The sequence below is a fragment of the Tupaia chinensis genome, unplaced genomic scaffold, assembly GCF_000334495.1.
Source record: "Tupaia chinensis unplaced genomic scaffold, TupChi_1.0 Scaffold000303_1, whole genome shotgun sequence".
NCBI classification, from domain to species: domain Eukaryota; kingdom Metazoa; phylum Chordata; class Mammalia; order Scandentia; family Tupaiidae; genus Tupaia; species Tupaia belangeri.
The window spans coordinates 1,347,792-1,360,972 of record NW_006159793.1 but is presented as its reverse complement, the minus strand read 5'-3'; the positions used below and the strand labels follow the sequence as shown (position 1 = coordinate 1,360,972).

The 13,181-nt window shown below is 44.0% G+C and overlaps 1 protein-coding gene across 1 annotated transcript in view; it reads left to right on the top strand.

Moving 5' to 3' along the window:
* Positions 1-13,181, top strand: part of PDE6A (phosphodiesterase 6A) — an 81,368-nt gene that overhangs the window by 5,309 nt on the left and 62,878 nt on the right. Inside the window, exons 2-4 of the mRNA XM_006150879.3 lie at positions 7,766-7,918; positions 8,566-8,655; positions 9,484-9,624. Of these exons, the coding sequence (XP_006150941.1) occupies positions 7,766-7,918; positions 8,566-8,655; positions 9,484-9,624 (384 nt within the window). The remainder of the gene's footprint in view (positions 1-7,765; positions 7,919-8,565; positions 8,656-9,483; positions 9,625-13,181) is intronic.

Sequence of the window (13,181 nt, the reverse complement as noted above, 5' to 3'; positions counted from 1 at the left end):
GGGAGAGTGAGACATCCCCTCCCAGGGGAAATGGCCATGCCATAATCCATTCTCCTCCATTATCTTCCTGGAATTTTAGGCAAACATGCACAAGCACCTGGCATGATTTTTAAGCCTCAGGTTCAGAACTAGAACCACGATCAGTCATATGGGAATCCAGCACCTAAACCACCATGCCACTTGCTGGCCTCAAGGCCCCATGATGCTTAACCACATGAACAAGCTATAGATTTTCCAAATCTTTCTGCTCTACCTCCTTTTGTATTATAAGTCCTTTCTTTACCTAATTTCTTTCTACTCATATCTTACTACATGGAATTAGAAGTAACCACACAGCTCCTTACATATCTTGCTTAGAAATTTTGTCAGATTTTCATCACTCTCAGATTTGACCTTCCACAATGCCTTAGGACATGAACACTTTGCAGCTCAATTCTTTGCAATGGTGCAACGTGGATGACTTTCTCCAATTTCAAATAAGATATGCTTCCTTGTCCTCTGAATCTTCCTCTGAATAGCTTTTACTGAATGTATTTCAATCAGTTTTCTGGTCCCCACCATTTAACCAACCTCTAACAAGTTCCAGTTCATTTTCTAATCATTCTTTTTTTTGTTTTTGGAGAGGTTTTCGCTATAGGGCGCATGTGCTCGCCAGACAGATAGAGAGAGACATAGAGACAGAAAGCAAGAAATCACCCCCCAGGGGAGATGGTCATGCCGCAATCCCTTCTCCTCCATTCTCCTCTCTGGATCTTGGGCATGCACGCACACGCGCCCAGCGTGAGTTTTAAGAACCCGAGTCCTGGACACCAACCACGGTCGACTACGTGGGAGTCTAGCGACAAAGCCATTACGCTAACTGCTGGTTCCCGTTCTAATCATTCTTGTTCCAAGCCTTCACCAGACTCTAGGCTTTTACTAGACTGTTCCTTTAATTCTCCCAACCTCTTCCCTTTAGCCAGTTCCATAGTAGTGTCACATTATCAGGTATTTGTGATTAGCAACTCTCCACTTCTCAGTAACAATTTTATATGTTAGTCTATTATATGGCTAATAACCAAAAATACCCAAATATAGGTTATTTAAGAAAGTAGAGGTTTAGTTGGCTCATGGATCCAAGACCCAAGGTCCAGGGACCACGTCTGGTGGAGACCTTGCAGAATCTCAAGGCGTCACATCTCAAGGGCGGGAGCAAGTAGAGCAGCTGTATGTATGCATCAGAGTCTGTCTGGTCTCATTCTCCTTGCAGAAGGGGTCAGCCATAGGGCTCTCACCTGATCGCTTTATCACTCCCACCTTTCAACATCATGACGGTATTACATTTCCTCTTAGTATCCTCACAACCAAATCTTAACACATGAAATTATAGCATCCTGTAATACAAATAATGAAACAGAAACCCAGAAAGGTGAAGTCATTTGGCTCAGGATCACACAATAAAAAGTGGCAGCCTGGGAATTTGATCTCAGACACTCTGGCCTTGAATCCATGCTCTTAATGGTTCTATTACTTTATCCTGCTTCCTAATCTATAAGATGAGAGCGTTGGACTGGATGTTGTTGAAGAAAGGTTATTTTGAGTCATGGGGCAGAAAGTTAAGGCCTTAACATTGAGGTCAGATCAGGGTGTGAACCATGACTTTGTCACTTTCTAAGAATATAGCACAGCAAGGTATTTACGCTGTCTGGCTCATTTTCTAATTTATAAAATGTGGTGGTAATAGCCACCTCTCAGCGCTGTTGTAAAGACTGCAGATTTCTCACCTAGCAGTGAGTGGGTCTGGCATTACAATGGCTCATATTAGCAGCTCCTGCTCCTTTTCATTATTATTATGATTTTGTTTTTGTTATTAAATATCTTTTTTAAAGTTTATTTTATTTATGAGAGAGACCACATATGAACACATGAAAGAGAGAGAGAGGTATCCTCTTGTTATACCTTGATCCCCCTTCCCTGGTTCTTCAGTCATCAGGATATTGGGACTGTGCATATGCACCTGGCATGTTTTCAAGGCAACATGGGGATCTGAACTCAGCCAGCCATGTGGCTTCCAGCACTGTAGTTCAGTTTGCTACTGACTGCGTCACCAGCCTGGGCGATTAAAGCATTATTCCAGTGATGGCTTTTATACCAGGACTGTGTGAAATTTGAAGAATCTAGTGTGGCCCTTCTAGAGCATTTAGTTTAGATTTTGTCTGTGGGAAAACAGAACAGAAATGCTAGAGCTTCATTAGATCCTAGCAAAAGGGATCAAAGATTTAGGGAGATTCTCTTATTCTAAAAGATTCCAGCAAATAGTTTGCTGAGCCTCTGCGTCAAGTAACTTCTGTTCAACTCTTGAAGTTCACCCTGGAAGTCAAGTCTGTCCTTCCATGGCAGCTTTCTGGCCTGGGGCGGCCTCCTTGGCTAGAGACAGACACAGGCCTGGGGATGAAGGCTGTCCAAGCCATCCATCCTTGTACACTCAGTATTTGCATGTGTTTGCTTCTGTAGTTCCTTGCCAGGAAATCTTACTCAAATCCTGGCCCTGAGCAAGACACAGACTTGACCTCCTTATGGTACCTGAGAATTGGGTGGAGAAAGAAGAGGAGGATGGTATAGACTGGTGGTGTCTGAGTCACCCCAAGTAAAACAGCCTTTGGCACTCTCAAAAAACCTGAGAAGTGGCTATAATCACTGTGTTGTTGAAATATGAAACCACGAACAGAATTCTTCAGAATTGTAATTGTACCCCCCCACCTCCTAGCAAACTCCTACTTAGCCTTGGGATCTCCCCAGGAAGACTTGCCATTAGGATTGCCAGATAAAATATAAGAAGCCCAGTTAAGTTTGAATATTTAGACCAAAAAAATAGAAGTTTAGTATAAGTATACCCCATATACTAGTTAGGATATACTTCTACTAAAAATATCATTTATCTGAAATTCAAATTTAAATGGGCATCTTGTATTTTTATTTACTAAATCTGGAAACCCTACTTGTCAGTTAGTACTTATTATGTATTATGAAGATAAAGTTTATCTAAAAAAGGGATTGCTATAATAAATAAATAAATAAATAAATAAATAAAGAAAGAAAGAAAGAAAGAAAGAAAGAAAGAAAGAAAGAAAGAAAGAAAGAAAGAAAGTGAGAGCTCTGGGGAACTATGAGGAAGAAGAGGTGGCTCACCAGCTTGCTTACCGGTTGTGGTTGTTCCCTACTGACTGTGTGACTATCACAAGATGGACTTTCTCAAGATCACTCCAGGTTTCAGTCTCCCTTAGGCTGGTTTCGCTGCCAAAATATTGCTTCAGAAAGCCTCTGCGAATGGACTCTCACCCAGTCCTGTCCTTTCCCCCATCTCCACAAAAGCCTCCTCTGTTGTCTTTGCACAGTGTAGATCCTTCCAGAACAACTAATGCACGTTGTACCCTTTTTATTAGTATGAAAGACTCTAGCTTTTTCTGTAGACATGTTGCCATTTCCATCTTGCCATGCTTCTGGAGCATCTGACTACATGCCCCAGAGTCTGACTCGTATTTGAGGCTAGCTTTGTAAGACCAATAAACTTCCCCCTTTTCCTGATAGATTTTGCTTTACAATTATTCTTTTAGGCTTGACAGTAGAGTCCTTTACCTTTCTCCTAGTGGGGAAGTCCAAGAGCGGTGTGCGTTCCTGTCTGTTTTACCACTGGTTCTGACACCTTGTCCAGTACCTGAAACAGAGTGGGTACTTATTACTGTTTGAGTGAATGAATGAATAAATGACAGTCCTTCCCCGCCACTTCCTGTAGCCAACAAATTCCATTTCTGAAGACTGAATCTGAGAAGGTGGTCATTTCTCAGACTCTCACAACTATAATATGCCCCAGCTATGGATTCTCACAGCTATTACATGCCCTAGCTCTCCCTCCTTTCCTATGAAACCCAAGACCCAGCACACTTGAACAGAAAGAAACCTCAAGGACCTAATCCAACACCCTTTTACCAAAGGGGAAACTGAGAGAGTTCAAAGATTGGCACTGATTTGAATTGTGGGTTCATGTTTTACATAATGCCCACTATACCATCAAACTCAATGAGAACAACCTCATCTCATTGGTCTGGTGGCAAGTCTGATGCCTGGCACAGGCCTAATACTCAGTAAATATGAATGAACAGCTCAATCAAATCAGTCAATCAGTGAATCATTGACCAAATCAGCGAATAAATGCGTAAGGCAACCATGCCACTTACCAGCAAGGAAGTTGTTATACGACGTGGAAGGGGACAGTTCTATGTGGCAGGGCAGATTTGAAAGTTAATGAGATCATATGTTTAAGTTGTCTGGCCCTGGGCCTAGTACATCATTATTATTCAACAAATAGTAGCTCTCATCATGGGACACTAAAGGGCTTGGCCTGTGAATGTTTGAAAAGGGGAATTGGGGAGCCCGAGAATGAGAAGCAGTGTTGCATTGCACTCTAAAATCTAGACTCTTCAGCCTGGCCTCAGAGGCCCTGCTAGACCTGACACCTGTCCACCTCTCTAATGTCCTTGCCCTCCATTCTCCGTCTCCCTTTCTAGGCTTTAGCTATGCCGATCTTTCTGTTCCTCAAATCAGCCAAACTCATTCCCCCAACCTTCCAACCCCCATCCCATTTTGCATACTCTGCGCCCCCTGCTTGGAACGATCTATAATCCTTCAGCTCTTAGCTCAGTACCCTCTCTTCAGAGAACCTTTCCTGACTGTGGGGGGCTGACCAGAGTAGCTTTGGCTTGGCATCCCTTCCATCACTTTCTACAGCATCACCTCATTTATTTCCTTCAAAGCAGTCATTATGAGCTGGAGGGAGAATGCTTGGTGTTAGCTTGCTCTTTGTCTGTCTCACCTCTTTGAACATAAGCTTCACTGGAGCAGGAAGCTCACTCCTCCTGTTCACTGCTATAGCCCAGAGTCTAGAACAATGCCTAGCATATAGACAACACTCTGCTAATGCTAACTAAATGAATGAATGAATGAATGAGTGTCTTAGCGCTTTCCTTAGCTGGGCCTCTGATTCCTGTCTTAACAAACAGGTTTGGGTCCATGGTGCAGTGGGTAAGACACTGCTCAAGAGAAGCTGGATCCCATCTGTCAAGAGCAATTCAAATCCCCAACCAGGCTGCCTGAAACACACCAGGCCCAACTCAAGTGCCCAAGATCCCATAGCCTGGAGGACTGGAAAAAGGATATCAGGGCATGACCAGACCCTATGAAGGGTGCTCACCCCTCCCTGTCCTCTTTTCGTATATATTCTATTATGAATAAAGAAATGAAATGAAATATTTGAGGTAAATAGCTTTTAAAACCCCTTCTTCTGATAATCTGAGGTTGTATAATGTGATTGTTTAGAACATTTTATGTGCTGAAAATACAGGGATGACAATGGTTCTATAAATGCCAGTCAATTTGGTAGCTATAGTGCTCCAGGGCTGAGAACTCAGCGGGGAAGTGGGTTTTTGATGGATTTACATCTGTCTCAGATGCAGGCGAGGCCCAAGTCTTTGCTCACCTGATAGAGGTGAATGTTACAAACCTGAACTGACTTCAGTTAGGCAGGCTGTGCTCAGGAACTCACCAATACTCTTTGAGGATGACACAGAAAATTCTTCTTGGCTAATGCCTGTTCAGAGATTTTGCTTAATCCTCAAATCCTAATTCCAGGAGAGCCCTACAGGCTTCCCTTAATTCCTTTACCCTTCACCTGGTTTGAAACAGCTTCACAACCGTGTTGTTGCCTGTTTATTTAATCCCACTTCAACCTGGAAGAAGTCCATAGGTGCAGAGCACCGCACTCTGAATTTCTGAATTGTGGAAAAGATTCTGCAGACTGGGTTCTAGAAAAGTTCTGTCAATCTGCTCTGTGAAATACACTTTCACTCTCAAAACAGTGTGGGCAGCATGTTTGGGCTGGCTCATGTCCCAAGCAATGCTGACCGTCGGGAAACCACATCGTACAAGGAAACAGAAAGGTGGATTTTTTGAATTTGAATGTACAAATCGGGCTCTGTCTTCTCATTCTGACCACACACCCTGTACTGTAGCCAGTACTGCCCTCCCAGTCTGCTTCGGGGGTGGGGCACGTGGGTGTGTGATCCTCTGTGCTTTCATAGCTTTTGGCTAAGCTCTTATGTCCTGTAGCACTATTATTGATTTATCTATGAGCTGGCCTAAATCTTAGCCCCCTGTATTTCTAGTGCTTAGTACAGGCCTGACACATAGTGGGGCTACCATTAAGATCTGTGGAATGGGGGTGGGGGTGGGCAGATGGTGGTGTAGCAATAAAATGCAGTGCTCTGTAGGTTGACACACGCAGGAAAGTTCTGGATTTATGTCCCAAGACCTCCCTGAGTATGCTAGGCACATGTGTGCCCTTGAGCCAAGGCTGGCTGAAGCTGGGATGGATTTCAGTGTCAAAATCCTATTTGGGGTGCACTTGCTATTTCTCTCTCCCTCTCTCTCTGTCTCTCTTACTCAGAGATAAGAAAGAAAGAAAGAAACTTAAAACAAAAGATTTGTGGATATCCATTGGGCTGGTTGTGTGCTGCCAGAACTGGATTATTAGAAAGTTGAAAATAACAAATCCTTTTGTTCATGACTTGGATCCAAGTCCAACTTCATCCAGGCTTCCCTAGAAGGCAACCAAGCTGAGGAAGTTTCTGAAGTCTCACACACTACTCAAGTCACACAAACGTTCCTGAGTTACAGTTTCCCGTTCTGTAATATGGGCTGCTACTAGTGGTACCTATCTCAGGTGATTGGGACGATTGGAGTCAAATGATGCAGGTAGAGGCTGAACATAATAGATGCTAGCAATTGTCATTACTGCACTCACTAAAGTCTTCTCCCTAACTCCCTCTTAGTGCTCACTGAAGTTTCGCTTTTGGGCTTGTTAGCACCTCAAGAATGCCTTCTCTGGGACCAGCAGTTAGTATAATGGCTATGTCGTTGGCCTCCCATGTATTCAATCGTGGTTCGAGTCCTAGACCCGGTGGTTTAAACTCATGCCAGGTGCATGTGTGTGCGTACCCAAGATCCCGAGAGGAGAGTGGAGAAGAAGGGATTGCAGCATGGCCATCACCCCTGGAGAGTGACTTCTCGCATTCTGTATGTCTGTCTGTCTCTGTCTCTCTCTTTCTGGCAAGCGCACATGTCCTATAGCAAAAACCTCTCCAACAACAACAACAAAAAGAATGACTTCTCTAGGGAACCAGCAGTTAGCGTAATGGCTATGCCGCTGGACTCCCATGTAGTTGACCGCAGTTCACGTCCCGGACCCGGTGGCTTAAAACTCACGCCGGGCGCATGTGCGTGCGTGCCCAAGATCCCGAGAGGAGAATGGAGGAGAAGGGATTGCGGCGTGACCATCCCCCCTGGGGGGTGATTTCTCGCTTTCTGTCTCTATGTCTCTCTCTGTCTGTCTGGCGAGCGCACGCGCCCTACAGTGAAAATCTCCCCCCCCCCGAAAAAAAAAAGAATGACTTCTCTAAACCTCCTCCCCAGGCAAAATAACCCCCCACTCCCATCCCTGGGTCCCCACAGTGTTCTGTACACATCTCCCCAGCCCGTTAGGTAGCAGGTTGCATCTTGGGCCTTCTTCCACTGGATTTGGGAGGCTTCCCTGGCTGAAATCTCTGACTGCCCTGCCCCTGCTGAAGTGGAGTAGATGGAGATGTCTTTATTCCCTTGCCAAGTCCATTCCCTTGGGTCGTTCTATTATCCTTGCTCCTCATTCGGCTCCCCACGCTTGTCTGCCTTCCTTCAGGATGAGCATTTCTGTGACTTTGTGGACAACCTCACAGAGTATGAGACCAAGAGCATCTTGGCGTCCCCCATAATGAATGGGAAGGATGTGGTGGCTGTAATCATGGCTGTGAATAAAGTGGATGGACCCCACTTCACCAAGAGAGATGAAGAGGTAAGGATAAACTCACTGTGCAAGTCCCCTAAATCTTACTGGGTGGCTTTGGTTCCCCATCTGCAAGATGGAGTCAGGGAGCCAGGAGTGGGTGGTGGTAGGTGGGTGTCTGATGTTCTCCAAGGGAGGCAGGGAAGGATAATGCTTATAATTTGGAGCTTTGGGGTCAGGAATGGAGGGACAGGTGTTCCGACTCTGTCAATAACTAGCCGTTTGGCTTGGGCAAGTTGCTTAATTAATTTCTCTGAATCCCAGTTTTTTTATTTATAAAATGGGGATGACTTTACAGCATCCACCTCATAGGGCTTGTGCTGATCTAGATCACGTACATTAAACCACTTGGCACAGACTGAGTGGCTATGAACAGTCGCTACTTTTCATTAGTACACTTCTATCGACATCGACATTCTATTAGGTTGTTGGGAAAGTCAGGACGTATTTTTCTGTCTTTCTATGCACTTTCCCAATGACCCAATATGAGTCTTTATGCTCTTACAATTTAACATTTTATGAGCTTGCATTCTATGATTTATCTGCCCAGATTGCCCTGGTGAAACTTACAAAATAGACATTTGCCAGTGGTATTCATGGTTGGAGGAGGGATTTCTCCTTCTCATCGGCTTCTCTTCGTGCCGTTCCATTTTTAGATTCTTCTCAAGTACCTTAATTTTGCAAACCTAGTCATGAAGGTGTTCCACCTGAGTTACCTGCACAACTGTGAGACTCGGCGTGGTCAGGTAAGGGGTTTGGCTCAAGGGAATGAACTGGAAATGCCCTTATACTGAAGCATTGATATGGCCAGGGCTGGCGGGCCAGATGGTACTGGAAGTGCTTGAGAACCATTTGACAGTCTCTAGCCAGTATCGCTAGTGTTACGAGGTGATGGACATCCACACAGCTGACTCCCAGAGTAGGTATAGGCACACATTTTCGAGTCAGACAGTTTGATTTTTAATGGCTGCTCAGTTATTTTCTAGTCTTAAGATTCTGAGCAAATAATTTAATCCTTCTAAGCTTTGGTTTCCTCATTTGGAAAAATGGGGATAACCATAGATCCATGCTCAAAGGATTGCCGTCAACAGTACATGAAACAGGGGCCAGCAGGTGGTGTAGTGGTTAAGGCGCAGGATGCTCTCACATGGCTGAACACAGTTCGAGTCCTGGACTTGGTGTCTTGCTTTCTTACTTTCCTTCTCTGTGTGTGTCTTTCTCTGGCCAAATTAAAATAAATAAATGAATAAATAGATAGTACACTAAGCAATGTATGTAGGACACTTATACTCAATCCATGTCTGTTATTATAATTTTTTACTAGTAATCTATGAGACATAAGAAATGGAAAGAGTTGGACCTAACATAAGCCAGACAATTATTTCACTTCTCTGAGGTTCAGCTCCTCCGTCTATAAGATGGGGATAACTATCTTGTCCTATTTCTCTGGGTTACTGTGAGGGTTAAATAAAAATCTCTAGCAAACTTGACAGCAATGCTATTATTCTTTAGGTAAATGAGCCACTGCGGCTTTGTTTCCCCAAACCCTTGAACATGTTTTTGTATTTCTCTAGATCCTGCTGTGGTCTGGGAGCAAAGTCTTTGAAGAGCTTACAGACATCGAGAGACAGTTCCACAAAGTCCTGTACACAGTCCGTGCCTTCCTCAACTGTGACAGATACTCTGTGGGTCTCTTAGACATGACTAAGCAGAAGGTGGGTAAGCTTCAGGAACAGACATTTCCAAAAAGAGGTTAATACTCTTATTATTATTTTGCTATAGGGCACATATGCTCACTGGAGAGACAGAGAGAAAGCAAGCAAGAAATCACTCCCTGGGGAGATGGCCATACCACAATCCCTCCTCCTCCATTCTCCTCCTGAGAATTTGGGCACACATGCACATGCACCTGGTGTGAGTTTTAAGCCAGAATTTGAACTGCAGTTGACTACATGAGAGTCCACCTACAAAACCTTACTCCATCTGCTGGTCCCTAAGAAGAAGTTAAAGAAACACCTAGGGGAGCCCAGGGTCTCGTCACAGATTCAGTTGCACAGGGAAGGTGTTGAGCGAATTTTACTGTTGTGAAACGTCTTACATAGTTCTTTCCTGCAGAGAGGAATCCTAGTATTTAGAGGGGGAGAGTTAGTCTAGGGCACAGGAGAGTATAAACAACCTATATTTTCCATAGTCTGTTGGAAAAGTAAGTGTACCTGATGGTAAAGGTGAAGTGATAAAGTCTCCAGATAGTTGAAAAATCTAGGAGAAAGTTGCTGAATTTAGGAATTCTCAGACAGAAAACGAACAGAAGTTGCGTGTAAGCCTTTGCTCTAGTTCGTCCAACTCAGGGCTTGCCCAGGCAATTGAGGCGGAGGCAGGTGCTTTGATCTGGTCGCTCAAGTGCTCAAAGGCCAGGTTTACAGCCACTATGGCAGGGGGGGGGGGAGAGGGGAAAAGTGATGGACATCCACACAGCTGACTCCCAGAGTAGGTATAGGCACACATTTTCGAGTCAGACAGTTTGATTTTTAATGGCTGCTCAGTTATTTTCTAGTCTTAAGATTCTGAGCAAATAATTTAATCCTTCTAAGCTTTGGTTTCCTCATTTGGAAAAATGGGGATAACCATAGATCCATGCTCAAAGGATTGCCGTCAACAGTACATGAAACAGGGGCCAGCAGGTGGTGTAGTGGTTAAGGCGCAGGATGCTCTCACATGGCTGAACACAGTTCGAGTCCTGGACTTGGTGTCTTGCTTTCTTACTTTCCTTCTCTGTGTGTGTCTTTCTCTGGCCAAATTAAAATAAATAAATGAATAAATAGATAGTACACTAAGCAATGTATGTAGGACACTTATACTCAATCCATGTCTGTTATTATAATTTTTTACTAGTAATCTATGAGACATAAGAAATGGAAAGAGTTGGACCTAACATAAGCCAGACAATTATTTCACTTCTCTGAGGTTCAGCTCCTCCGTCTATAAGATGGGGATAACTATCTTGTCCTATTTCTCTGGGTTACTGTGAGGGTTAAATAAAAATCTCTAGCAAACTTGACAGCAATGCTATTATTCTTTAGGTAAATGAGCCACTGCGGCTTTGTTTCCCCAAACCCTTGAACATGTTTTTGTATTTCTCTAGATCCTGCTGTGGTCTGGGAGCAAAGTCTTTGAAGAGCTTACAGACATCGAGAGACAGTTCCACAAAGTCCTGTACACAGTCCGTGCCTTCCTCAACTGTGACAGATACTCTGTGGGTCTCTTAGACATGACTAAGCAGAAGGTGGGTAAGCTTCAGGAACAGACATTTCCAAAAAGAGGTTAATACTCTTATTATTATTTTGCTATAGGGCACATATGCTCACTGGAGAGACAGAGAGAAAGCAAGCAAGAAATCACTCCCTGGGGAGATGGCCATACCACAATCCCTCCTCCTCCATTCTCCTCCTGAGAATTTGGGCACACATGCACATGCACCTGGTGTGAGTTTTAAGCCAGAATTTGAACTGCAGTTGACTACATGAGAGTCCACCTACAAAACCTTACTCCATCTGCTGGTCCCTAAGAAGAAGTTAAAGAAACACCTAGGGGAGCCCAGGGTCTCGTCACAGATTCAGTTGCACAGGGAAGGTGTTGAGCGAATTTTACTGTTGTGAAACGTCTTACATAGTTCTTTCCTGCAGAGAGGAATCCTAGTATTTAGAGGGGGAGAGTTAGTCTAGGGCACAGGAGAGTATAAACAACCTATATTTTCCATAGTCTGTTGGAAAAGTAAGTGTACCTGATGGTAAAGGTGAAGTGATAAAGTCTCCAGATAGTTGAAAAATCTAGGAGAAAGTTGCTGAATTTAGGAATTCTCAGACAGAAAACGAACAGAAGTTGCGTGTAAGCCTTTGCTCTAGTTCGTCCAACTCAGGGCTTGCCCAGGCAATTGAGGCGGAGGCAGGTGCTTTGATCTGGTCGCTCAAGTGCTCAAAGGCCAGGTTTACAGCCACTATGGCAGCGGGGGGAGGAGGCGGGCAACAGGATTGCCCTGGTGAAACTTACAAAATAGACATTTGCCAGTGGTATTCATGGTTGGAGGAGGGATTTCTCCTTCTCATCGGCTTCTCTTCGTGCCGTTCCATTTTTAGATTCTTCTCAAGTACCTTAATTTTGCAAACCTAGTCATGAAGGTGTTCCACCTGAGTTACCTGCACAACTGTGAGACTCGGCGTGGTCAGGTAAGGGGTTTGGCTCAAGGGAATGAACTGGAAATGCCCTTATACTGAAGCATTGATATGGCCAGGGCTGGTGGGCCAGATGGTACTGGAAGTGCTTGAGAACCATTTGACAGTCTCTAGCCAGTATCGCTAGTGTTACGAGGTGATGGACATCCACACAGCTGACTCCCAGAGTAGGTATAGGCACACATTTTCGAGTCAGACAGTTTGATTTTTAATGGCTGCTCAGTTATTTTCTAGTCTTAAGATTCTGAGCAAATAATTTAATCCTTCTAAGCTTTGGTTTCCTCATTTGGAAAAATGGGGATAACCATAGATCCATGCTCAAAGGATTGCCGTCAACAGTACATGAAACAGGGGCCAGCAGGTGGTGTAGTGGTTAAGGCGCAGGATGCTCTCACATGGCTGAACACAGTTCGAGTCCTGGACTTGGTGTCTTGCTTTCTTACTTTCCTTCTCTGTGTGTGTCTTTCTCTGGCCAAATTAAAATAAATAAATGAATAAATAGATAGTACACTAAACAATGTATGTAGGACACTTATACTCAATCCATGTCTGTTATTATAATTTTTTACTAGTAATCTATGAGACATAAGAAATGGAAAGAGTTGGACCTAACATAAGCCAGACAATTATTTCACTTCTCTGAGGTTCAGCTCCTCCGTCTATAAGATGGGGATAACTATCTTGTCCTATTTCTCTGGGTTACTGTGAGGGTTAAATAAAAATCTCTAGCAAACTTGACAGCAATGCTATTATTCTTTAGGTAAATGAGCCACTGCGGCTTTGTTTCCCCAAACCCTTGAACATGTTTTTGTATTTCTCTAGATCCTGCTGTGGTCTGGGAGCAAAGTCTTTGAAGAGCTTACAGACATCGAGAGACAGTTCCACAAAGTCCTGTACACAGTCCGTGCCTTCCTCAACTGTGACAGATACTCTGTGGGTCTCTTAGACATGACTAAGCAGAAGGTGGGTAAGCTTCAGGAACAGACATTTCCAAAAAGAGGTTAATACTCTTATTATTATTTTGCTATAGGGCACATATGCTC